The sequence below is a fragment of the Podarcis erhardii genome, assembly GCF_964252035.2.
Source record: "Podarcis erhardii genome assembly, chromosome: 13".
In the NCBI taxonomy this organism is placed as follows: domain Eukaryota; kingdom Metazoa; phylum Chordata; class Lepidosauria; order Squamata; family Lacertidae; genus Podarcis; species Podarcis erhardii.
The window spans coordinates 26,649,370-26,677,249 of record NC_138502.1 but is presented as its reverse complement, the minus strand read 5'-3'; the positions used below and the strand labels follow the sequence as shown (position 1 = coordinate 26,677,249).

At 41.7% G+C, this 27,880-nt stretch overlaps 1 protein-coding gene across 1 annotated transcript; it reads left to right on the top strand.

The window, feature by feature from the left end:
- Positions 1-398: 398 nt before the first annotated feature.
- On the top strand, positions 399-27,880 carry MED1 (mediator complex subunit 1). Its single transcript, XM_081836965.1, has 17 exons — positions 399-627; positions 3,329-3,438; positions 4,150-4,228; positions 5,294-5,348; positions 8,252-8,384; positions 9,107-9,135; positions 11,040-11,111; positions 11,949-12,023; positions 12,559-12,632; positions 13,750-13,839; positions 14,771-14,882; positions 15,131-15,255; positions 16,246-16,364; positions 18,282-18,483; positions 19,156-19,251; positions 19,372-19,477; positions 21,386-27,880. Exons 1-17 carry the CDS (start codon positions 600-602, stop codon positions 24,657-24,659), a joined length of 4,779 nt encoding a protein of 1,592 aa, XP_081693091.1. The 5' UTR covers positions 399-599; the 3' UTR covers positions 24,660-27,880.

The following is a 27,880-nucleotide window of genomic DNA, read 5'->3' as shown; positions in this document are numbered from 1 at the left end:
TCCAACAAAACTTTATTATTGATTCCCCTCCCCCTTAGCAACAGGAACAAACGAACTTATGAATGGCCGTTTCTTCGCCTTCTCACTTTCAGCTTTTTCAGCGAATACTTTATTGGGCCGCTTGGTAACCATGACAAAACACCACAGGACGCGGACAAACTTGGTCCTTCTCATCCTTCGACAAAAGTCTTCCATGTTTAAAGCAAACGACGACAACAACAAAGCCCAGCTGTTCGCGCGAAAGAGTTAAAAAGTGGCTCCTTTTAAGAAGCGGAGCGCGTATGTGTCCAAATCTCGCGAGAGCTTCCCTTAGCCTTTACCGGTTGGCCGCACCGCGGGATTTCCTCGTGAACTTTCTCCCCTCCCCTTGTCCTTTTTTTCCAGGAATCCCGCGAGAAGAAGCGCGACTTGGTCTCGCGCGGCCGGCGGCGGGATGGCGGTTGCTGCGGGGTAGCATCTCAGGCCAACTGCTGCTCTCGCCCCGGCCTCGCCGCCTCCTCCTCCTCCGAGCGGGAGAGGCCCTCTCCCCCCCACCTCCACATGAGGGAGAGCGGAGGGGGGCACCTGGCCCCTCTCCCGCCCCACCACGCTCCTGAGGGATGAAGGCGGCCCAAGGGGGCGCCGAGGGTGAGTGACGGGGGTGGGTCAAGATCGCTGGCTTTCCTTTGGCAAATGCTGCGCGTGAGGGTGCTCGAGTTTCGTAGGAAGACCAGGCCCCTTAGACCAAGGTGGGGGGGGGGAGGGAGTCCGAGCGGCGGAGTGTAGATTTCATTAAGGTGCCCACCCCCCTCGCCCGCCAACGCAGCCCAATTCCTTGGGCTGCGGAAAAACATCGGAAGTTCTCTGGCGAAGAAGTCAGAAGGGCCTCACTGCTCCTCGTTTAATGAGAGCTACGGGGCAGGTTCACGAGTCGCCTCCCTTTCCTTCCATGAAAGAGCTTTCCTTCCCGAAAGAGCTTCCGGGAAGACCTCATTTGTGAATTCTTCTCCGGGAGAGTTATGTACAGATTGGAGATTTAAAAAGCCCCCCCCCTTTTTAAATGTAGCATCCAGGGGTGTCGACTTGGATAAAATTATTATTATTATTACTATAAAAATAGGGGGGTGAGGGTGAAACGCAATCAATCACAAGATCCAGCACATGCACGCCATTTGAATGGCGGTGCCTGTGAACTTGGGGCGGGGGGGGGGGTAGGAGTCTGCTCCTATGGTAGTATCTGCAAAGCATGCAACAGTTGAATGCTTCTTCAGTGGGGGGCGGGAAACAAGTTTGGCTTTCTTTTCTTTATTTAAACGTGCTCGATCTCTCTCTGCCGCTTGCTTTTAAGGCGAGTGTGAGGAACCTATGGGCCTCAAGATGGTGCTGTGCCCAGCTCCCATCATAACTGACTATTGGCTATGCTGGCTAGGGCTGATGAGAGCTGGGATCAAACGACATCTGGAAGCCAGCAGACTCCCCATCCTGCAGTTGGAAAGGGGCTTGGTGGAATGCCCAAAACGTAGAAGCGAGTGTGGAATTTACTGCTGAATCCTATACTGTGCTTACTTCGCAGTAAACCTCACTATGTTCAGTTGGCCTGACTTGCTAGTACATGTTTAGGACTGTAGCCTTTGCAGTCTTCCATCATGCAAGAGATGGGCTTTGTAGAAAGAGAAAGGGACTTTCATGGACTTAAACCTCAGAAATGAGCTGGATGTTTCTTTAGCATATGCCTAACCACCATGTTGAGTTAAATCAAAGGTTCTTTCAGGCCTTTTGTCTGCAAGCAGGGGCTAGCTAGAAGACCCAGGGATGTGTATGGAGGACATGCTAGAGGGAGTGATCTATTGCTTTCAAAACACAGAGTAGTGTAGGTTTTTAAGGTTTCTGGTGAGGATGCACCATAGCAGAGTAATAAAGTACTTGCTTTGTGTGCATAAGATCTCAGATCTCTGGTATCTCCAGTTAGAAGACGATCAGCAGTGCTTTGAAAGACCTTCGTCTGACCAATAAATAACATGAGGCTTAGCTGCCCATCAGTAGACAGTAGTGGCCTAGATAGACCAATATACTGAGTATATGACAATATAAGATTATCCTAAATTGGAGATAGTTGATATCTTGGTAGAAATGTCAAGGAAAGAAAAAATTGCAGTTATGTTACTACCTAGAAATATGCTGTCTACACTTGTTACTCAGCAGCTGCCTAAGAATTTGAAACTTTTCCAGCAATGTAAATGACATACATAATACCCATAATTAAATGGAGATTGTTTTAGAGGTGTTGATGCCTTCTGCATTTCTGAAGCTTTTCAGAAAAATAGCAACATCCAAAAAAATCATTTTTTAAAAAAATTTCTAGGCTGCCTGCCAACATGCACCTCTTAGTCATTTGTGGGTTTACAACTTTCCTGCCTTGTTACCTGGAGGTAGTTCTTACTTCACCACAGGCAGTCAGGTGAGTTGCTATTTACGGCTTTGTGTTAAAGGTTACTTAACTTTCCATTGAAAAAACGAAAGTAAATATTCTTGCTACAGCTTTCTTTACAAATCTTTTGCTCGTTATGTATGATGCTGCCTAACTTGCTTTCTGAGGTTTAAAAATATTGAAGTAATTGCTCCCTTGCGAAGCCTCCTATGTTAAAAGTGGCAGCAGTGTGCATTTTAGATGTTAAAGCATTGTTAGTTTGCCAGTAGGATAGCTGAAAACAATGCCTGTTTAATCTGCCTTCTTATAAATGTCTCAGAAAGGGATGCATCACTTAAGAATCACATGTTCACAGAGAGCATTAATAGTAAATATACCAACCCCAGTAGATACAAAAGAATCAACCTGAGGTCTGGAAACAAAATATTAAACTTTAGGGTTTCTGTTTGTAAACCCACTGAGCTGTATTTGCCTTTAAAACAACAACATCTTGAACTCCTCCATTTGATTTTGCCATTCCATTGTTAGCATAGGATTTTAAATAAAGTTCTGAGGTTAAAGAATATGAAGCAGGCCCCTTTTAGCTGTGTTCACTGTAGGATTAAGCCCTCTTGTTGTGTCCTGAGCTTGATATTTTACTTATGACAGTATTGACCTCTTCTACACCTGTATGTAAGAAATATGGAGAACATAGATCAGTACCTGCCATTGGTTACCTAATGTTGACGGTACGTATTGTAAAGAATTCTGGATTGCATGTACCATGGTCCCATTCTGCAAGGTACTTTAGTCTGTTCATGGTCACATAGCTCAAGTTAATGTTCTCTGGGGGTTATGCAGGGAAATTGAAGGTGAACCTGCATCTCTGGACTGAAATTCAAATATGTAGTATGCTTCACTGACTTGCAATTTCTCTTATAGAAACGGAGAAACTGAATAAGATGAGTTCCCTTCTAGAAAGGCTTCATGTCAAGTTTAACCCTAACAGTAGACCTTGGACAGAAACCATGAAGCTTGTCCGGCAAGTTATGGTAAGGGTTTAGCATATTTTAGATGGGAGTACTTGATAAAATCTCCTTGCATATTTTCATAAAACAGTGATTGTCAAGATTGTCTACTTAGAGAGGACACTGTCAACAGTAAATTGCTAGGAGATCTTTCACAGAATGTGTGCATCTTTCACAGAATCCCTGCAGTTACAGAAGATTCTGGGTTGAATTCTATGACATGCTCTCCATTCTGATAGGACTGTCTTTGCTGCTGTTCCATATCAATTGTGAATACTCCCTAGATGAAGGTGCCTAGCATTCCTCTGCAATTATGCACTATATGGGAAGATTGGCAGTGATGGGCCACAACTGCAAAGAAACTCATTGCTGATTCTTTTATCAAAAACCTAGTAACTCTTAGAACACAGAAAGTTTTAGTTAAAAGATCAAGTTTTGGAATAATCATTATTTTTATTTGCTATTATTTGGTAGAACAATTCTGAACTGTCATTGGTTTGAGTTGGTGTGACTCATACAATGGTCTCGCTTTATAATGCACAAGGCCAGCATCTGTGGAGGGTTTTTTTATTTACAGCACCCATAGGAACTGATTTTCCAGAACAAACAAAGTGGAAGCCTTCAGGAATGCAGTTGAACGCTCCAATGTTTTAGTTATAGCTTTCCTTTCACAGTATTGCTGAATGTGCATGAACACTTTCTCTATTTTTTTCTCTTCATCACCTTTGAACATAGGAAAAGCGAGTTGTAATGAACTCTGTTGGTCACCAGAATCTTGTCAGCTGCTTAGAAACTTTGCAGAAGGCATTAAAAGGTTGGTAGACGCTTCTGAAACATAAATAAGTGTTTGTGGTTAAAATAAAAAAGACTAGGAGGGATTGACATTAGGATAATAAAGGTGTTTATATGGTTTGTACTAGATGGGCGCAAAGAATTACTACAATACCCTCAAGGTTATTGGACAGCCCTTTGTATGCTTACTCAGAAGTCTTACTGTATTTAGTGGAACTTATGGCTTTGTATGTTTATAACTGCATTCTTGGGCTCTGTGTTGCTGTAATGGGTGAGGTGCATACTGGGCATGTATAATGCTCATGTTCAGTAGACTCATTGAATTAATTACTACTGTTTGTATAGTCACATGTTATATTACACACTCGGAACCACTTGGTGTCTGGTTAAAGAAGAAAGATTGTTTATGTTCCTGTTTCAGCCACTTACCAATACTTGCAGCCTGTACCATGGTAATTCTCATATTTTTTTTCAATGGGAAAACTGGGTAAGCGAAAGGCTCCTGTGAGCCCGAATTTCAGATGACTCAGATGACTGTGTGTTGAATCTCTGCATAGTTCAATATCCTGGTTATCCACCTTTTAAAACAGCCACTGCTGTGAGGAGGCAATTCGTGTCACTTTCTGACATCAAGTATAATTAATCAAGTAACTAATTAAATTAGTACAGACACAGAAGTTGCCTCTTATGTACAGGATCAATTTTTTACTCTTATTTCTACAAGTTGTGGAGTAAGTGTCTACAATTGTAGGGTTGCTGACCAAGAGGCAGGGTCTTGTCTTTGGGCTGCATCTTTGGAATGTGACACAAGTTCAGTGACAAATAAAAGTGCCTTGGCCATTGTATCTACCTCATAGTTGATAAGGGACTGTGAAGGTAAGCTGGCTTTCTCAGGCAGTTAAAGCTCCATCTGCCCAGCAGATGGAAAGATAAACCTCTATGTCTGCCACCCCTTTTCAGTTCAGATCAACTATCCATTGATTTCAGTGGGTCTACTCTTGAGTATGGCTTGGTTGGATATCACCTATTGGGACTTGAACAAATTTGCATATGTACTTGGCTTTAAACAAGCTCATCTTCCTCCTAGTGACATCACTACCTGCTATGACAGATCGCTTAGAGTCTATTGCAAGACAAAATGGGTGAGTAACTCCCATTATCCCTGACGATTGGCCAACTGGCTGGGACTGTTTGGAATTTTAGTCCAGCAATATCTGGAGGGCCATAGGTTCCCCACCACTGAGTAAGATTAATACTTTTCGTGTATCTTATGTTTAAGAGCTAATTGAGACTACAACCAATCACATTTTTTATATTATCTTTATTCATTGTTTATGCTACACGCTTAAGAATGTAGAAGCCAAAGTTTTTGTTACAGTGAGGTCCAGCAAATCAAATGTTTGATTTAATTAGACTTAAGATTTTAGTTTAGTTCCATCTCTGCCCTGGATGGGTGGAAAGGAATGTTGCAATTTTTTGGTTTTGAAATAATTTTTTTTTAAAAAAGGAATGTTGCCAAATAGCAATCACATGGTGGTTATGTAGAAAGAGAAATGTAAGAGGTATGTACCCTACACATTGGACTAGAATCAATATTGGTTGTTGCACTTATTTCTCATTGGAATTAAAAGGACAAGTTAATCAAGACTTACAGTACAATCCTATCTATGGCTGTTTAGAACTATTGATGCGGCTTCCGGGTTGGCACCTCTGGCAATGGCGAAGTTCCTCTGATCGGGAGGAATTTGCTCTGTGGAAATCAGGGTCTGACCGCCACGGCGAAGGCGGAGACCCACTAAAATCACAGGCGGGAGAAGCCTGTGAATGTGGGATTCGGCTGGCACCTTTTGCGCCTCCCCTACTCGCGGGGAGACCCAGTTTTGGGTATCCGGAGCGACGTGGGGTGAGTGGCGCGGTGCTTCGAATTGACTCCTTTTTTCACGGAGTGAAGCCGCATTGCTGTTGCTGGAGAGCGCTGACTTTTTCCTGTGGACAATTTGACTTTAAACAACTACCCGTGAGTAGAACGGAAAATTGGATCTACAAAAATCTTAATTTGGTACCGAAACGGGAAGGTTTCAAACAGGAAGTCCGCCTTCCCCTTTTGTAAATAGATTGAAGCAAAGAAGCTGCAAGCTGAGGTCTTGGAAAGCCTTATGTAAAGGATTAAACTTCCACCGATTAGAATCATTAAACCCCCCTTGGAAGCAGGAGAAGAGGGGGGAAGTTTTGGATCGTGTAAGCCTGCAGGAGAGAGTGATAAAAATTAAATTACCACTGCTCTGAACCTGGAAACGGGCTGCCAGTAGATTGACGTTTTGGGAGAGTTCATTGACTGTGAATAAAACATGTTGACAGTTATTTAACTAACTGAAATATATTGTTTCCACTGTCCTCTTCTGCGTTTAAAAAGGAGGAAAAGTAACTGAAAATTGAAACTAACTTTACTTTTTGAACTGTGCTTGAAAGGATTGATACAAGTGGAGACTGTTTCCCTCTAGAGGGAGCTTTGAAAACTGTTACAAGATTGGAGCTGGGGAATCTCCAGCTGCAGGATAAGAACTGTGAGAATCAGGGATTGACCTTGGACCATTTAAGAATGTTGACAGGAGAAGCCTTAGTGAATGCATTTTGTAAGATAAGCTATTTGTTGGAACAGCTTCACAAGAAGACCGATGTTATGACTATTAAAATTGATAACTTGGGACAAAAAGCGATTAATTTGGGACAAAAAGTGAGCACCAATACAGAAATTATTCAGGATTTGGTACAGGAATCTATTTCAGCAGAACAAATTGTGGAGAAGGAGAAGGAGAAAGTTGTTGTTGTCAAACCTAAAGTAATACAAGCGGGAGCCTCAGCCTTACAGAGGCAAATTGAGGACTATAAGTTGAGGCCTTTTATGATTGATTCTAGAAAAAGTCAGATTTTGAGGATCGGAGCCCGGCCTGGACTGGAGAAGGAAAGCTGGAAAGATCCCTCCATGCAGGGATTAACTGAATTTTGGGACATGGACTTGGGTCAGGAGGAGACTGGAGTTCTGGGGGCCTTTGGATTTGGAGGAATCTTGAAACATGTCCTGAAATACTTTATGGATCTTAGCTTTAACTATGGAAATCTGGCTGACCTGTTGAGGAGGAATAAAAATATTGTTGGGTCGGAGTTTTCCTGAGATCTGCTCTATAGCATCAAAGAATATGAAGAAGACCTGCAGAAGGGACTTGGAAAAGAGTTAAGAGCCTCGGACATAAGATCTCCAGGTTGATGGACTGTATGGAGTTGACAGAAGTGACTGGCAGAGTCCGAGACCGGGGAGAGGAGATGGTGGAAGAGAATTGGAAAATTTAAAGTCTGTATATAGAAATACTGTAAAATTAATGAGTGATAGAAAAATGTTGGAATGAAATTTTATGGCCTTAGTAGAAATGTTATAAGGAGTTAAGCTTAAATATGTATATTAGCTTTAATGGAAATAAGATTAAAAATATGTTAAGACATTTATATGACAGAAAATAGAGAAAGATGGAAAGGAATTGTTGAAACAATTAATAGAAGTGAAATACAAAAAGGGAGGTGAGAGGAGGTCGATGAAACAAGGGAATGAAAGATAGAGTATGGAAAAGGTATGATGTATGTTTTTAAATTTTTTTGTTTTGTTTTGTTTATTGTGTTTAGTTTAATGTGTTAAGGTTGTGTTTTGTATTGTTTATATATTGTACTGTATTGTTTTTTCTCTTTTTTGTTTTCTTTCTCCTGTCTTTTTTCTTTTCTTTCTTTTCTATAAGCTTTAAAAGTAATAAATATTATTTTTTAAAAAACAAACTATTGATGCAATGTGACTTACTTCCTGAAAGTGAGGTTAAGATTGCAGCTTCAGCATAAATTCAGTGCGACTAACCTGTATGCAGCCCATTATTATCAATTTTGAGCCTTCAGAGGAGACCAGCATATATGCCTCCAGCCAAACAGATTAATTGATGTGCTATTGATTGGTATTTGATCAAGCTTTTCATGTGTGAATATCTTTTTTCTCCTTGTGTGTAAGTCTTGGATCTCATCTTAGTGCAAATGGCACTGAATGTTACATAACTTCAGACATGTTCTATGTGGAAGTCCATTTGGATCCTACAGGACAGCTGTGCGATGTTAAGGTGGCCCATCATGGAGAAAACCCTGTGGTACGTAGAGTATGAAGGTCACACCAAACTTCTGCCTTCTACTTTTTGTAGAAACATGTTTTTACAGCCCACTCTGTTCTGATAGTGCAGGGCAGTCTACAGTATGTATCAACCCTGAGCTTAACAGCTTCCTAAAATCCATATATCTCTACTCCTGCATTTAGTTTTACACTTCTCCAGAAGGGAAGTGATCTATTCAGCCCAATTCCCTTTAAGTTCTCTTAGCCTTGTAAAAAAGTCACAAGCTGCCACATTTTCACATTCTACCTACTCTTTCAAAACCGAGGCTATCATTTCCCAGCCTTTAATAAAATGTTGGATCCCTCAGTAGTAGCGAGAGAAGTCAAAGCTCCCTTTGCCCTATTACTAGTGTGGTACAAACAGCTTGCTAACCAAGTTAGTACCATTTGTAATTCTCGCCATCTCCCCAAACTTAGTTTTTATTCTTTGTCGGAGCAGTGTAAAGATTTGATATAATTTTTTAACTTTATAGTCTCATCAAAATGCCTGCAGTCATTTCTAATCATCCTGGATACCTCTGACCTGCCTTCTGCATTGTCCAAACATCCTGTAGGACTGTTTAGGAAAGTTTTTAGGGTTTTGTACTTGCATGAAGCTGACATTCCCTATAGTCATGTACAATTTAAACCAGCACCATTGTGCTGAATAACTGCAACAGTTTCATATGAAGTTGTAGCACACATTTTTATTTTCCCTTCTAGAGTTGCCCAGAGCTGGTGCAGCATCTAAGGTGAGTACTAATCTCTTTCATTACTGGCTACATACCGTCTCCCTGTGCAGTTCTGCTGTATGGCTACAACCATTTCTCCATTTCCTATAATGTCTCTTGTACAATTTATATACAGCATTCTGGATTTATTGTGGCTTACTCATGCACCATATTAGCTATTTTAGAACAGAGTACAGATCTTTTCTCAACCATAGTGCTTTTCAGGAATTGTGTAGGGTGAGGTGAAGATTTTAGAATGAACAAGAATTGAAGAACTGGGTGAGGCAGCAGTGTTGCTTAGATTTAACAACAAACAGTGGGTGCATATGAACTGAGGATATTCATCCAATTTTCAGTTTCTGGCAGCATAAATAGCTCATATCAGAGACCATGAAACAGAATGTTTATTTACTTGCTTTAAAAAAAAGTCCAGTATCCAGACAATATGGAATTTTTAGGGTCACCATAATCAGGTTTCTTTTCAGTTCTCTTTTTCCTGTTATAAAGCACCACCCTGCCAAAACAAGCCTTTTAAGCATGCAGTTTTCCTTAGGATGTAGTATGTTGCTCCTGCCTTTGGTGGCTAATTAGCTATGACTTGAGCCTTGTACAGCTGACCCAAATCTCTCTCACAACAGGTGAAGAGTATGTTGACACTGGTGCAACATAGACCCAATATATATTCTGTATTCACTGAGCTGGTTCAAACAACACCAAGTCAGGTTTGATGTTATATGAATGGGCCTAATGATAAGGCCCTCCATCCTCCCCGTGGGCTCTCCATTTCATTGAGTTACTTCTTCCCTAGTACAAACCATAGTTTGCTGTTACCACCAAATTGTCAAATAGTTGCTTGTCTTGCCCTCCAAACAGAATGCTTCAAGCTCATGTTTGAAAGGTCCCTATTTATCCCCGAAGGTCTTTGAAATGCACTGGATAAGTAACTGTAACTTGCACATTTGGGGTTTTTAAAAACATAGATTTCAGCAGAAGGTCTTTACTTCCTCTTTGGAATTATATGAAGACTGTTCTCATCCACTGAGGAGAGGCCAACTCCTTTGCTCCTAAGTAAGAAGGCAGGGCTGAGTCTTTAATAAGAAATTAGGAGTGGTGTCACTCTGTACATAGGGATCACCAACATTTTTCAGCCAGTGAGCACATTTGGAATTTTAAGAAAGCACTGTGAATGTTAGTTATAAAATGGCTACCAAAGGGGCATAGTATAGCACAAAATGGCTGCTGGGTGTGTGTCTAGGAGAGGCCAAGCCAGTGCAAATAGGAACGGAGGGGGGAGAGCAAATAGTCTCTCATGCATTGTGACTTTTTGAAGGGGTATTTTCTGAGACCTTTGGCAGATGCCATAGATACATTGACATCATCAGGCACTGCATTGGTGAACTTGTCATATTTCTCTTCTATCAGGAGAATAGGGTTGTTGGCAACCACCTAGACCTTACAATAATTTGTTTTGTTCTAAAGATTTCTCTCTTAGAAATTCTCCTTCAGAATAGTGGTTTTAGGGCTATGAGAGTCACATAGGGAAAAAGTCCTCTCAGAGAGTTTTGAGAAGGCCCAGGAGGACAAGTAGCCAGCAAAAGAGCACTGAAGCCTACATACAGCTTGAGAGGGCACAGCACCATAGGCAAGCAGCTTGGGCCATAACATTTCAAAGTAAGGATACTGAAAGGGAAGCTTCAGTACTTGCAACCCTCCAGTATGGGGGGGGTGCCTATCTATTTTTCCTATGAATTGTATTATGCATCTTGGAATTTTCTGGAGGAGTGCTGTAGTAGGATGTGCTTTTGGAACTAAAATGTTGAAATTGACTCCTTTTGCCAACTCTCTTAGGTGAATCTAACTATAAATATCTCTGGCATGTATGATTCTTCCAGATTCTCTAAAATTAATATGTTTTTCTTTCCCAGAGAGAGAAATTTTGAAGAATTTTCTAAGCACCTGAAGGGTCTTGTCAATCTGTATAAACTGCCTGGTGACAAGTAAGCATTCCACTAGTCATAATTTCTGTGATGTGGCAACACCTGCAGTTACATATTTGTAAGAGCATTGCATATAGTGGTTGAAGCCCTGCCCAATTCTTTGTCTACCTACTCCTTTTCTCCTTACTTTATGTGCCACCCCCGTCCCTTTCCTGCATTACCGCTCTTGATTATCTCTCCCCACTTCAAGAAAGGAAGCTAAGGTAGAACTGCTGTATTACTGACGCTAGAAAGAGCACAAAAGGGGCTAAAATCGGCATCTTTTTTAAAAGAGGAGTTGTGCAGCCAAGGTTGGATCCTTTGTATGCATTGGACATTTTAGAAGTATGGCCAGTCTTAGAATATAGTCTTCATTTTGTCAAAAAGGGATTTTTTAATAGGAAAGCTAAGAATGTAAGAACCTTGTGGCCCATCTAGTTCAGCATATTGTTCTCACAGTGGCCAACCGGATGCCTTTGGGAAGCCCACAAGCAGGACCCGAGTGCGAGAGCAGTCTCCCTTCCTGTGGTTTCCAGAATCTGGTGTTCAACTGAAATAACTACATAAGCTATAAAAAGTCTGAAGCTTAAGTCCTTGGCATGTCTGTGATCTTGTATGATAACAATTAAGAGACCTTCCATGGAAGGCTGCTACTGGTTGGACAGTGCTCCCGTTGGCTCACAGTGCAATTCTGCATGACTCACAGTTCAGTTCTATACATGTATACTGGAAGGAAGTCGCAGTGAGTTCAAAGAGACCTACTCCCAGGTTAATGTGTATAGGGTTGCCACGTCAAAGCATCTTTTTGTCTTTTTTTCTGTACCAATTGTAAAATAATATTTTATTTTTTCTCCTTAGCAAACTGAAAACGAAAATGTACTTGGCTCTTCAGTCCTTGGAGCTTGATCTTTCAAAGATGGCAGGGATGTACTGGTAAGAGAAGTTTGCCTTACTGAATGAACCCAGCATTTACCTGTTGATGTCCTAAGCAGCAATACTGTTCAGGAAGTAGAACATTGAACTTGGAAGGAACTGAGTTCAAATCTTACTTGAATCACAGATCACTGTACCCTAAAGCAGTCTATAGAAATAGATGCTTATTAATAAAGAGGCTTGCATATTACCATATTTTTCGTCCCATAGGACGCTCCGTCCCATAGGACGCACCTAGTTTTTTGGGGGGGAAATAAAGGAAAAATTTTTTTCCTTTATTTCTCCCCCAAAACCAGGTCGGGAAACAGCGGGATGGCAGCGCTGCGCCTTCCCGCTGTCCCCCGAGCTTGTGGGGCTGGCCGAAGTCTGCCCGGCACGAGGGGCTCTCTGCTTCAGGGCACCCTGCACGCCGGGCAGCAGGCTGCTATCCACAGCGTGGGGAGCCCTGCGGAATCCAAAAGATTTATACTGTGGCAGTCTTGGGTCTTAATTCTGCACCAGCTTATCATATGTCTTTGATTCTGTCTGTTTGTAGGCAAGCCACCAATGCAAGCCCTTTGGACAAGATTCTGCATGGCAGTGTTGGCTATCTCACCCCAAGGAGTGGAGGTAGGCAACTGTATATTGTGACAGAAGAGGGGTCCATTTTACAATACTGCCCATTTTCCCCCTTTAAAGATGACTTGTGAAATGGTGCAATGCTATTTTTTTTGTTAAAGAGTTGAAATACCCATCCACATATTAGCCCCTTATGGAGCTCAGCCTATCCAGTATGCCATAAGCAGAGAAAAGATGCATATTGGAAGACTGCTAGCTAGCAAAGCAAAGAGCTCCATAAATGCAAGTGATCCACCTCTTAACAGGAAAGGCAAAATATTCTCAGAATCTGCAGCCAAAGTGACTTCAAGGAAAATTCTTTCCCAACCCCAGATATAGCCATCAGCAGGACTAAGAACCTTCACAGCTTCTGAATACATGTTTGGTAAATTAGGTATACATGAGTCACATCATAAATTACTGGGTTGTTGGGGTTTTTTTTGCTCATAGCCAGTATACGACTGTGGTTTCTCTGTTGATTCCGGGTGTTGGAATCCCTACTCTACTATGAAGTTGCTTGGTAGATACTAAGCAGGCTATTTTTCTAATGAGATTGTTGTAAGAATATGCCACCCTGAATTCCTTGTAAGAAGGTCATAATATGAAGGTGGCATATTCTCAAGACTGAGCCACATCTTAAGTGCCATGAGAGGAAAAGGAATGTAGTTGATGACTTTTAGTCTCCCACATTTATTGAATTGTCCCACCAAGACACTATTCGAAGCAAAAAGCCAGCTGTCTGGACAGAATTTATTCTGTGGTAGAGCAGCCTTGTCAATCCTGAGTTTTGTCTACAACTCCCAAAAGTCCCAACCAGCATAGCCAGTGATCAGGGCTGGTGAGATCTGTAAGTCATAGTGATGGGATTCTGCTTCACAGATAAGAGAATGAGATTTGGGAATACATGGAACTTCATGCGAAAGAGAATAGAAGGTGGTGGGTTGTACGAAAAATTAACCCCCAAACCCTAAAATTTGTAGATCTTTGTCCTAAGAGCTGTGACATTCCTAATTACATAGAATGCTAGGTGGACATAATTTTTTATGTCCAGATCAACACATAGGCATCACTTCTGACCTTCCCAACCCCATTGTGTTCCCTTTCCCATTAACAAGCTTTCTTCTTTCAGGTCACCTGATGAATCTGAAGTATTATGTTTCACCCTATGATTTGATTGAGGAAGGTACTGGAGCTCCTATTATTCTGAATGAGAACAACGGTATGTTTCTAGATATGCTTTCTGCTTCCAAATGTGCATTCTGAACACACCTTGGATTATATTGAAGGTTTTCTTTGAACTCCAAGCAGCAGATTTCTTTTATTTTGGTATAAGGTTTATTTGTGTTTTCCTAAGTATAGATATTCCCCCCAATGTTTGTATATTGAAATAGTATAGTATATAGTCAGTTGAGTATTGACAGCTTCTTATATTCCAACACTGTCTGATGTTTATCAACAAGCAGTCCTATTAACATTCCTGTGGATTACTAATTTATCTAGACTCCAGGCAAGTTTCTTGACAGGTGCATGTCTTGATTAACAGTGAGGCAGTTAAATAATGAGTTCAGATTACTGTAGTAGTAGTAGTAGGTTTGTGTTTTGATTTTTTAAGAGACAATGGTTATTAGTAGGAAACATAAGCTTGTACTCTCTGGTTTTCTGGTTAATGATTGTGAGCATGATGGAGTATCCTGAAAATTATCTAGCCTAAATGTCAGTACTGGACCTGCAGTGGACCTTGTACATTAAACCCCCAACCATGAAGTTTGCAGCTTGTTGCAAAGACTAAATACCGTAGTAGCCAGCCAAGTGACAAATTGAACCAATTTGTGGTTTTTTCCCATTGCTGGCCCAACTTGCTGCCACTGCACCCATTCTTCTTCCCTCTTATTCTGATTGCACCACACCTGATGGTATTTCAAATTAGAGAAGTGGAGTACAGTAGGCACTCCCTCGATTTTTAAAGTACTTATTCCTTAAAGCAGGTGTAGGAAACCTATGGTCCTCCAGATCAATTCTTTTCAGGGTTTTAGTGCATAATGCTGATAAGCCATGCATAACATCCAGTTTATTACCCGTTGCTGTGCAGTGGATTTTTATTTTTATTTAATACAGCTGTTTGAAAAGTTAACATTTGCGTCCACTTTCAGTTCCTCGCTACCTGGGTATGAACATATGTGTTACAATTGAGGGAACACTGACAATGAACAAACTTCCAATTGCCCCTCTCATTATGGGATCTCATCCAGTGGACAACAAAGGGTAAGAAACAGGCACGATTTGTTGGTTACTTGTTGGTGCTATTTTACCATAATGAATTAGAATGATTCCATACGGTCATCCAAGATGGACAATTCATAAATTAGTTTTCTAACGGCATAAATTAGTTACTCAGAACTGAACAAAGGCTTGTTGGAATAAAAGTGTATTTACAGCCTTCCTAATGTTAAAAAAAAAAAAGGATTTGCATGAACCCAGATGTAATACTATTGTAATATTTTCTTCTTTAGGACACCTTCTTTCTCCTCAATCACCAGTGCCAATAGTGTTGATTTGCCAGCTTGCTTCTTCCTGAAGTTCCCAAGGCCTATTCCAGTTTCTCGGGCTTTCATTCAGAAACTTCAGAACTGCACAGGTCAGCCATGTCTTCAGATAAGCTGTTGATAGAGTTTTGCTAGCATCAGTGATGTATTTGGTGCACCTAGAGGGCAGCAGTCAAAGCATTTTAAATTTTGGGTTGATATGAATATTTGCTCCCCTGTTCTTCAGCATTTCTGCAACCTAGATCATGTTTTCCATATACCTGCAGCTTCAGACTGTCTTCCTCTTTTTTAAAAAAACCCCAAAGTGTCTAATGTTAATCATGGAACTGATTAACCCAAATGATACAATTGGGAAAAGGCAAGAAATCAGAGTAATGCTAAGCAGAGTCTTGTATTAATGAGAGCACATGGATGTCTTCATCCTTTTTATCCCTGCTGACCACTTAAAAGCTAATCTTCTCAATCTGTTTTTGTTACTAGTTTTTTGTGTTTGTTTAAATCCAAGCCAAATCCTTAGAGACGTTAATTTTTCAGTCAAACAAATGGCGCAGAGCAAGCAGATACAGAAAAACATGTAATTTGCCTAATTGGGGAGGGACCAGTATGTGGCCTTCCATGACACAGAGGTTGGATTACTCTCAGGCCTTTTAGATTGCCTTTTCTCATTCATCTTCACACAGATCATGGGAGGGCTATCTCACTAATATACTTGTTTAAGATCCTGCTGCTTTTTCTTCAAGATTACTAGTGTAATTTATTAGTGTTCAGGTATTTGAACCCATCTCTCCCAGATGCAGCACTCCATAAGATCACGCTGATTTTCATGTTAGCTCCATGTCAAGAATTTCACAGTCCCTAGCATTCAATATTCACATTGGAATATATTAAACACAAGTGGTTTCTGGATAAATAATTATAGAAATTTGACGCTGCAACAAGCATTTCTCATGTCAAGTTGTAGTGAAAATTATTGAGATCCCCTCTAGTACAAATGCAAGTTGTAGGTAACAGCTAATGCTTGTATTTTATGAGAGGACAAATCTCTGGGTGGGTGGTTATAGTTTTTTTTTTTCTTTTCTCAGGCATTCCATTGTTTGAAACCCCTCCAACGTATGTCCCCTTATATGAGCTTATCACACAGTTTGAGCTATCCAAGGAAGATGACCCTGGACCATTGAATCATAATATGCGCTTTTATGCGGTAAGTTATAGGTGGGGATTTCATAAATTACCTTCACCCACAGAATGTGAGAAGGTTGATAAATTCTAGGTGCACATTCAGCTAAATATCAGTAATTTTAATACAGGATCCTATATATAGCTTTTCATGATTAGACAGGTTATATGATCTGACTATAGAAAATCTATGTTCTATCACTGGAATACTTTACATTGTTAGAGAATTTGTGTTAGGTTTAGATGTTGCCTTCAGTATAAATTATGGTGAAGTTCCACCATTGTTCTTTATCTTGAGGCTTCAGGGAAGAGTGGTCGTAAAGTACACAGCAGAGGTAGGCAACCTAAGGCCCGTGGGCCGGATGCTGCCCAATCGCCCGCGGACGGTTCAGGAATCTGTGTGTTTTTACATGAGTAGAATGTGTGCTTTTATTTAAAATGCATCTCTGGGTTATTTGTGGGGCATAGGAATTCATTCATCCCCCCCCCCAAAAAAATATAGTCTGGCCCCCCACACGGCTGAAAAAGGTTGCTGACCCCTGGTACACATTAACTGGGGATTTGCGACAAAATAGTGCAGTGTTTTTCCACCCCTTATCTGGAGCACTTCTGTTAAAGGCTCAAGCTTTCTTGGAACAGGGAATCCCATGGCTCTGGTTCCAGGACACCTTTTTATTTTCCCGGTTATTTTATTTAGAAAAATATTTACATCCTGCTATCTCATAAAAAATCAAAGCTGTTTGCAACCATATCTGTGTATAATGAAAACACTTATTTTAAAATCAAAGACCATCAACTAACCATTATGGAAAGTTGTTTTCTTAATTGCTTGTATAGACTAGGGCCTCAGTAGGATCTCCTGCCCTATCTACTGAGAAAACCCAGAACAGTCAGGAATCGGATTCAATCAGCATCTGAGGATAGGCTATCCTAAATGGCATTCCACCCTAGTAGGGGAGAGTTGTAACTGCAAGTCCAAACTTCAACAGGAAGTAGTCTGACCATGACAATGGGAGGGAAATCTACCCCTCCTATTTCCAGACCACCACCCTTTCCACCTGGAGCAAAAGACTAAATCTAGGGTATGCCCTGCTCTGTGTGCTGGACCAATGATCACTTGTGAGATCTATATAAAGCCATTTTGATGGCCCCATTTTGATTCCTAACTGATAGATGTTCCACTACTCAAGTTTGCTTTTAAGAGAGAATATTATTGAGGGAAGTGCAGTAGAGAAACTGAACCTTGGACTGAAAGGAATGAAGGCAATTCCTGTTCTAAGAACCTCATATGATATGATTAGTGATCTACAAAAGAGAATTTTTGGCATTATGTATTGATAATACTTTCAACTGACTCTTCAAAAGACAAAGTAATTATGCTGCTGTTGCTAAACTTATACTGACGTCTAGAAAAAATAGCATGAGATGGTATATAATGAGATCTTATTTTCATCCCAGTACCAGAAGATTAAGTATTAACTAGGCAAGCCATATAATTGAGCCCCAAAGAAAGCAAATACAACCTAGCGGAGTTTCCCAAACTTGGGTCTCTAGTTGTTTTTGGAATACAACTCCCATCATCCCTAGCTAGCAGGACCAATGGTCAGGCTTGCTGGGAATTGTAGTCCCCAAACACCCAAATTTGGGAAACCCTGGCCTAAGGTATAGCACTGGTTCCTACCTCTTTTAATGTGGACACACAGTGCTTTTGTTGTATCTATTTGTTCTTGTTAGAGCCATTGCTCACCTTCCACTGCCACTAGTAGGACTTTTTGGGAAAGGGTGGAATAACGTATAAATGAATAATGCAGTTTTGTTCTTCAAAAACAATAGTTTGGTTTTCATCTCCTGTGTGTGATTTTGGCTATGTGTGATTTTGTAGCACTCATCCATACTTTACCAAATAGTAAATGTGAGGTTGTGTGTGCCCTCTCCATAACAGGCTTTGCCAGGTCAGCAGCACTGCTACTTCCTCAACAAAGATGCCCCCTTGCCAGATGGACGAAGTCTTCAGGGAACTCTGCTCAGCAAAATTGCTTTCCACCATCCTAGTCGGGTTCCTCTCATCCTCAATTTGATCAGGCATCAGGTGGCCTACAACACTCTGATAGGCAGCTGTGTCAAGCGAACAGTCTTAAAAGAAGGTGAGTGTTACCCATGGTACATTGCCTGGTACATTGTCTCTATAATCTTGTCAGTCTTCTCCAGATGTTGTTAGGTTTGAATCACTACAGCAGCTGACTCCTTTGGCTTTTCCTCCCATTTATTTCACTTGCCTAGGAACATCAGTTTTTCTATCCATTTATGTATGTTAATACTTGTACTCTCAGTACTGTTGTTGCTTCTCAACCCTTGCATTTATTGACCATATCAAAATTCTGAATAGTGTAAGGAGGCATGAACCAGATAGCCAGTAAGTTCAGGTTCAGGATTTCCATTCAGTTTGTAAGGAAACTAAGCAAGAGTATAAAAAACAAAAGAAAGCAGGCCCTAAAGCAAAGTGCTCACACGGCAGTTAGCAGGCAAAGCCCACAATGCACCAAACTAATATTTATTTTATTAAAATTAATAGAAGACTCTTCCTTCCAGAGTAAACTTGAAGCAGCTAACATAATAAACATAAACTTTGAAAAGATTAGAGTAGCTGTTACCCAACCCATGCACCATCAGATGCTTCCTGACCTATTTTCCCCTGTCTTAGTTGAGCTGCAAATAAAAGTATGAACATCTTTTTCTCTTTCCCTTATTTTATCTATAGGGTGAACATGACTTTTTAAGCTCATGGCCTTTGCTAGCAACCTCTTTTGTCTTTCCAGATTCCCCAGGCATCCTGCAGTTTGAAGTCTGCCCTCTGTCAGATTCCTGTTTCAGTGTGTCCTTTCAGCATCCTGTAAATGACTCTCTAGTTTGTGGTAAGTTGCTGGATGGAAGGTTTTAAGAGGGGAAAAATATGTATGTATAAACAGTCATTGAATGAAGATGGACACATTTTCGATTTAATGACCTCCCTGTGATGCCTCTGTGTCTTTCAGTGGTAATGGATGTGCAAGATTCTACACATGTGAACTGCAAATTGTATAAAGGGCTCTCTGATGCACTCATCTGCACAGATGACTTCATTGCTAAAGTTGTTCAAAGGTATGTCATACTGCTTAAGCCAGAATCAAAACTCATCTTTGAAGACAGTGGTTAAATATAAACCTGGTAACTCAGAGGTCACTTACATTAAAGTTTTACCAAGGGAAAAATAATTTTACAGTAACATTTTCCTACCATCCTTTTTATATTCTGCTCTAATGGTGACAGCAGTAAAGGTCTACATACACAGCAGTTTTTTTTCCAGTAATGAGAGCCTATCCTACGCAAGGGAGGAAAGTTTCTGGGCTAATCCTTAAAGCAATGGCATCCTGAACCTTTTCCTTTTCCTGTGTTTTTTTTTGGGGGGGACGGATTGCTTTAAATGTTTGGGACACATGCCTTCCATCACACTGCAATCACTAGCTTCCCTTTCAGCCAGAATTAACTTGGAGCTCCTGCTTTCCATCTCTACATTTCTCCTTCTTTTATCTAATTATCTACATATATTTATAACAAAATATAATAGATGGCAAATAAAAGTAGAAAGAGGTAACTAGAACTTCTGTTACCTTTCATGTCCAATAATCCTCATGGAGATTTGTGGCACTGCAGCAAGTCCATCCTTCTGTGGTTTTCTCAAAATTTCTCGTGCCCACACTTTGACAGACCTTACCTATCAACTCAGACTATGCTATCTTGGATGGTGTGCTTTGGTATTAAAAGCTCTCTGCAACTTAGGGTTGGATTTGAGGTCAGCTGCTGATTTCTAATTATTAAAGGCATTTGGGTTCCCTTCTGTCTATCAAAAGGAAAAGGCTCAGTCCTGTTTTCTGTGGGTTGCTTTTACTGCTGGTGATAAGGAGCTTTCCTCCAGGAGCAGAAGTTTGAGGCAGCTGCTTGTCCATGCACCAGTGACATAAGGCAATTTTGTACACTTTGTGTAGGAAGAAGAGTATATGAAGCATGTACACAATTTGTGAAAAGTGCATGCACTTTATATTTTACAGCTTGCATTTAGCTGTGGTTACCCAGTGACCTCCTAGAAAATAGGCATGTGTTTTTCACCCATGATGGTCTCTATATGTTGTGCACACTTTCATGTATACTGAAATGATACATGTAGAATTTATGTCTTCTGTTAACTGAATCTGAAGAATGATGTTTTCTATCTCTTCTGGGCCTTCAAGCCATCTCTATAGTCTTTAGAGAAAGGAGTAAAATGAATAAAATAACCAAATTCATCTTGATGTGAATAGAAATGATTTATATGAAGTTCAGAATTTGGGTTTCATTAATGTGCATAGCCATGTATGAAAGGAGTGCCTAGATTTGTCTGCCCTGTACTTTACTTTGTAATTCAGGGGTGAGTAACCTATAGACCACCAGATGTTGGACTTCCCAATTCCTATCAGACCCACCCCACAAAGCCGATAGGAGTTGTAGTCCGACAACATCTGGAGGACTGCGGGTCCCCTATCCCTCCTGTAACGATGCCAGTTCTTCAGTTTAGCATTTTCAAAATGTGGCATATTTACTTAGGCCATATTTACTTGAACAGGCTCTTCAGTTCAGCAAAGTTCAGTTTGCTGAACAGGCTCTTCAGTTCAGCAAAGCCTTAACATGCTTTGATTTTGTCATGTTCATAAGAAGATAAAGTAGGAACTCTCTTTTAAAAAGAGTACATTCACCTATTTATTAATGAGAACTTTAATGACTTGAGTAGGGCTTCCTTACTCCTCAGTTGCTACTTTGTTGCTGTGGTGGATAATTCCCTTCTAGAAAAAAGAGTAAAAGTTTATATTCCTGTATATAGTGTGCCTGAGTAGTACAGAAGTCAGGCTCACTCTGTAGAGGTGTACCTAACACTGCTCATAATTGTTTATAATGAGTACAGCTTTTAGCTTCATGGGGGAACTTACTGCTGGCAAGGATGACACTAAACCAGCTTTTCTCCACCTTGCCTTATAGATGCATGTCAATACCTGTGACCATGAGAGCCATCCGGAGAAAGGCTGAAACAATCCAAGCAGACACACCAGCTTTGTCCCTCATTGCTGAGACAGTTGAAGACATGGTGAAAAAGAACCTGCCCCCTGCCAGCAGCCCAGGTTATGGCATGACCACCGGCAACAACCCAATGAGTGGCACCACCACCCCAACCAACACTTTCCCCGGGGGACCCATCTCCACCTTGTTCACGATGAGCATGGGTATAAAAGAACGGCATGATTCAGTGGGCCACGGGGAAGACTTCAGCAAAGTGTCCCAGAACCCTATCCTTACAAGCTTGCTACAAATCACAGGCAATGTGGGCTCCACTATTGGCTCCAGTCCCACGCCTCCACACCATACCCCTCCCCCTGTGTCATCTCCGGCAAGCAACACCAAGAACCACCCCATGCTCATGAACCTGTTGAAGGACAATCCAGCTCAAGATTTCTCAACGCTGTATGGAAACAGCCCACTTGAGAGGCAAAATTCCTCTTCTGGTTCCCCAAGGATGGAAATGGGTCCAGGGGGCAACAAGCAAAAGAAGAAAAAATCACGTGTCACGGTGGAGAAACCCAAGCATCAAACTGAAGATGACTTCCAGAGAGAGCTGTTTTCCATGGACGTTGACTCCCAGAATCCCATCTTTGATGTCAATATGACCACTGACACTTTAGATACCCCTCATATTACTCCAGCTCCCAGTCAGTGCAGCACTCCACCAACAACGTATCCACAGTCTATACCTCATACCCAGCCCAGTATTCAGAGGATGGTTCGGCTCTCCAGCTCAGACAGCATTGGTGCTGATGTGACAGATATCCTTTCTGACATAGCAGAGGAAGCATCCAAGCTACCAAGCACCAGTGAAGATTGTCCTCCGATTGGAACACCAGTAAGAGACTCCTCAAGTTCAGGGCATTCCCAAAGTGCCCTGTTTGATCCTGATGTCTTTCAGTCTAACAACAGTGAAAACCCTTACACTGATCCAGCTGACCTGATTGCTGATGCCACTGTGAGCCCAAACAGTGACTCTTCAAATCAGTTTTTCCCTGATGGAGTTGATTTCAACCCTGACCTCCTGAACAGCCAGAGCCAAAGCGGTTTTGGAGAAGAGTACTTTGATGATAGCAGCCAGAGTGGAGACGCTGATGACTTCAAGGGCTTTGCATCACAAACGATAAGTACTCTGGGTGTGCAAGTGCTGGGGGGAGATGGAGGGGAGAGTAAGTTCAAGGCAAGCAGCCAAGCGGACACAGTCGACTTTAGTATTATCACTGCTGCCAGCAAGGCTCTGGGGGTCTCTGATGTCATGGAGCATCATAGTGGAAGCCAGAGCCCCTTACTGAGCACGGGAGATTTGGGGAAGGAAAAGTCGCAGAAGCGGGTCAAAGAGGGTAATGGATCCGGGAGTTCTTTAACGGGCCCTGGGCTAGATGGCAAGGGTGGAAAACGCAGCCGCACCCCATCCAGCGATGGGAAGAGTAAAGAAAAGGTCCAGAAGCGGAGGAAGGTGGAGCCAGAAGGCAAATCTCCCTCTCATAGTTCGTCTACCAGGCCTTTCACCCCACCAGCAAGCACAGGCGGCTCGAAATCTCCTGGAAGTTCAGGCAGGTCTCAAACACCCCCTGGGGTAGCCACTCCTCCCATACCCAAAATCACTATCCAGATTCCCAAGGGAACAGTGACTGTTGGCAAACCTTCCCATGGGCAGTACACAAGCAGCGGCTCAGTCTCCTCTTTGAGCAGCAAAAGTCACCACAGTCATTCCTCCTCGTCCTCTTCCTCCTCCTCATCGTCATCCTCGTCCTCTTCGTCTTCCTCATCGACCTCGGGCAAAATAAAGAGCAGCAAGTCGGATGGGTCTTCTGGGTCCAAGATGAGCAGCAGCCTCTACTCGGGCCAAGGCGGCTCTGGATCAGGTCAGTCCAAAAGCTCCACCCAATCAGTGGGAAAGCCCGGGTCCTCCCCCATCACAAAACACGGCCTCAGCAGCGGCTCTGGAGGTACCAAGATCAAACCTCAAGGGAAGCCTTCATCACTTATGAACCCTTCCATGAGTAAACCAAACATTTCTCCTTCTCATTCTAGACCCTCGGGCGGTTCTGACAAGCTGGCCTCTCCGATGAAACCCGTTCCAGGTACTCCCCCGTCGTCTAAAGCAAAGTCCCCAATTAGTTCCGGTTCTGGAAGCTCACACATGTCTGGGACTGGATCAAGTTCAAGCATGAAGTCCTCTTCAGGGATGGGATCCTCCAGTTCCATGTCCCAGAAGCCACCCCCTTCTTCAAATTCTTCAGCGGGATCTTCATCTTCCTTCTCATCTGGCAGCTCTTCCATGTCTTCATCTCAGAATCAGCACGGGAGTTCAAAAGGCAAGTCCCCAAGCCGGAACAAAAAGCCATCTTTGACAGCTGTAATTGACAAACTCAAGCATGGTGTAGTCACCAGTGGCCCTGGTGGGGAAGACTCAATGGATGGACAGATGGTCCAGAGTTCCAGTTCCTCAAGTCACTCCATGTCCTCCAAACACAACCTCTCTGGAGGTGAATTGCAGGGGAAGCGGGAAAGGAGTGACAAGGAGAAATCCAAAGTCTCTGTTTCAGGAGGCTCCTCTGACTCTTCCAAAAAGGCATCTGATTCAAAGAATGTTGGAAGCACTGGAGTGGCCAAGATTATCATCAGCAAACATGACGGTGGCTCTCCTAGCATTAAAGCCAAAGTTACCTTGCAGAAGCCTGGGGAAGGAGGTGGGGATGGCTTAAGGCCTCAGATGACATCTTCCAAAAGCTATGGATCACCACTAATAAGTGGGTCTACTCCAAAGCATGAGCGCTGTTCTCCCAGTCACAGTAAGTCTCCAGCATATACCCCGCAAAACATTGACAGCGAGAGTGAATCAGGATCATCCATAGCAGAGAAATCCTATCAGAACAGCCCCAGCTCTGATGATGGAATTCGGCCTCTTCCAGAATACAGCTTGGAAAAGCATAAGAAACACAAAAAAGAAAAGAAGAAAGTAAAAGATAAAGACCGGGATAGGGATAGGGATCGTGATAAAGAGAGAGACAAAAAGAAAACTCACAGCATTAAGACGGAGAACTGGTCTAAATCTCCTATCTCTTCAGAACAGTCTTTGTCTATGACAAGCAGTGCCATTCTTACATCGGAAAGGCCATCCAGGCCTAGCCCTGATTTTTTGATTGGGGACGAAGATGAGGATCTCATGGATGTTGCCCTGATAAGAAATTGAGAATATTTAGCCAAGACTGGCAGGTGGGAAGTGGGCTGGGGCTAAATGTTTCATATAGTGTTGTTTTAAAAATGTTTTTAAAGTTGTGAGTGCAAACAACACCCTTGTGGGTTCAGGTAAAAACAAGCATTTTTCTTTGGCTGTACTTCTTGACAAATGGAGCATAGAGAAAAAATATTCTTCAACTCTTGGAAGTTTACATGGACTCTTACACATGCATACTTCCATCTAATCAGAGTCTCTACCACAAAGAATTGATGCACCACGCTATTCGGTGTAGTTCTGTCACTTGTCCCAGAGTTACATGCCTGTGGACTTGCAAGATAGAATTGAAACTTGGGCAGATATTTCATTTCTTTTACTTCACTTTTTTAGGAACATTTCCATTCTGGAGCGTATTTTTAGTGTTCAGGATTTAAGCTTGTTTGGGTTTTGTTATTCATACTCTGATATTTACACCAAAAATTAATTAGCGGAATTGGTTCAGTTCCTGGTATCTCCCCTAGTTCTCAAGGTGCTGACTGCCATCTCCTATTAAAAATAAAATCTGAAATGGAACTGTTCAGTGGATAGCACCAGTTGGGCCCTTATGCAGGTGGTGAAGTATTTGACATAGATGTGTTACATCTTTTACAGCCATTTCACTTAATCTTTGTATTATAAAATTGATTTCTTCCATGGAAACTGTTGGCTTCCATGCATGTCTCCTCTGTTACCGCTGGGTAGTATAAGATGGCAACTGAGTGGGGAAGAAGAAAGTGAGGGTTTGGTGCTGTGAGTGTAGATTGTTAGACTTCTCAACCCCTTTAATTTTGAAGTAGGTTGAAAACCCAGCTAGGAGAGAATGCTGTTAAAATAAGTGGGAGTGACACTTTCCCCCCTTGGTGAGTGTGGTTTGTTGGCATGAGTGTGGAATCAGTTTCCTCTTTGGTATAAGATCCACTGCAGCATGGCTCCTTTACATATCACTCCAGAAAAGTAGGAACCTTGAGGTCATATGGGAGGAATCAGCAGTGCAGCTACTTCCCTTCGCAGTTGTCTCAAATCCTAGGCAGAGTGAAGTGGCTGCATCTTTGACTCCTCTCACATGACTTCAGCAGTTACTGGAACAGCATACTGGAGCAGGCCAGTGAGGTAATATAGGGTTACAGACCTATTAAGAAGGAGCCTATAATGTGTGAGTGGTCAGAATATATGCTTAGTGAATGTGCACTTCAACTCCCACCTAGATACAAGGGAAACATTCTAGAATTTTTCCGTAACCACATAGTACCAGATAGAGATGGTATTGTAGTGGATTAAGATTTGCCATTAGAATTTGCCTTGCTGTGTTCCATTGAAGGCCATGAACTATATGCATATCACCCTCACCTTGATGTCTTGTTCTCTACAGTATCGTCTTCACATGGAACATTCCCTGATGCTCAAGAGAATAGGGTAGCACCTGGTCACACAGAACTCCACGTGGTATACTAGAGTATACAGCAATAATGGGGAACCTGTGGCCATCCAAATGTTGCCGGACCTATAACTCCCATCATCATTTGCATGACCATTGGCCCTGCTGGCTGCGACTAATAGGAGTCAGAATCCAACAACTTCTGGAGTGTCACAGCTTCCCCATCCCTGGCATACAACCACCCATGCTGGGTTTGCAACGGTTGCAGGACTTTTTGATAGCTAACTGTACACCCCAAACTGCTTGCACTCTTAGGAGCTTTTATGTCATAGGTTTGCTCCACCAAGGATTATCTAATGAAGAAGTTGCATTGAGGCTTCTAATGGAGAAGCTGTACCCCCACACAACCATATGTTGCAGAGTTTTCCTGACTTGTGTACCTGCTTCCTGAGTTTCCAAGATACTGCAAATCATAAATTCAGAGCAAATGACACAATTCATTTTACTGCAGACGACTTGGGTGTGTACAAGGTCTCTGATAGATCAAGAGGTTTTTTGTGATAGCCACATCACAGAATGTAATCCTCTGTATGTTAAGGCCACAGCAGTTGTCTTTATTATGATGGTTTTTACAGTATTCTTTTCATTTAGGGAAGAAGCTGGGTTCTGAGAAACTGTGTGCAACTCAAAATGAGAAGCTTTATTGTTTAAGGCTTTGGACATCTTGCTGCATCCCAGCAGCAACATTTGAGTGGTGTTTTTATGATGGGATGCACAGTATAGTTCTGGTATCCTCTGTAATTGGAATGGAATTGTTGAAAGTATTTGGAAGATGAAGGCTGTGAGGAGCAATGTAATACAATTCTTAGGTATGGACAGTGTCTAAAATATTAAAAGAGGTAATGGCTCTTGAACCATGAATTCTACCAGATCTTTTAGAGGGGTAATTCTTTGGGTCCCAAAGTTAAACAATTGAGACTTTCTGTTTTTCAGTGGACATCCACCTTGGCCAGTAGTAGGTTTTTGAGTTATACAAAAAGGTTCTTCAGAATGAAAACGAGCCTTGATCCAGTGTATGAGAGGTGCAGGATTTGCTCATGAATGGATTCCCTTATCAGTCATAATGGCTCTTTCCTTGGCACATCTGAGGGATGATGATATTGTACCAGCCTTCCATTTCCCACAAGTGCTGAACACCCAATTATATGTGGGAAAGAGGGGAGAGATTAGGTTTATTGTGGCCTATGAGCCCTCTGTGCATAAACTGGATTAAGTCATATTAGTTCCATGGAAGTCTAAAGTCTACCATGCTAACAGGTTCCAAAATTGTGTGGTTTTTACCTTATGCAAGCAGGATGTTAATAAAGTTCTACTTTTAATACAATATACCTTTTTTTGTCCAGCAGTGATGTTTTTTTCATAGGGAATGAAGAAAGATAAGCCATTCAAAGAATAGTTCCACCAATTAAAATTGGGAGTACACATACCAGTATCACACAATCCTTTTCTGTGTTAAAATCTCTCATGTTTACTTCTAAAAGTGCATTTATTTGTTCACATTACCCTACATCTTTTCAGTATTGTAAAGACAAAACAGAAAATAGGAAAGAATCAAACCTATTAATCTCAGGTGTAGGTACTTCACCTGAGATCAAGATTGGTTCTTTTCATGTACATTGTAGGTCCTTTACTTTTGTGAACAATTGTGTAAATACTGCTTCTGGTGACTGACGAGGTGGAGAAGGAATAGACCATTTTTAGTTTTTTGATGTACTTCAAATAACGTTTGTTTTACATGCAAATAAATTTTGTTTGATAGAAA

Bases quoted from the DNA above. Each gene is read 5' to 3' on its own strand.
- MED1 (XM_081836965.1), top strand. From the start codon at position 600: ATGAAGGCGGCCCAAGGGGGCGCCGAGG. The intron at 5,349-8,251 runs GTGAGTAACTCC...CTTGTGTGTAAG, and splicing joins TCTATTGCAAGACAAAATGG to TCTTGGATCTCATCTTAGTG. The intron at 19,478-21,385 runs GTATGTCATACT...CTTGCCTTATAG, and splicing joins ATTGCTAAAGTTGTTCAAAG to ATGCATGTCAATACCTGTGA.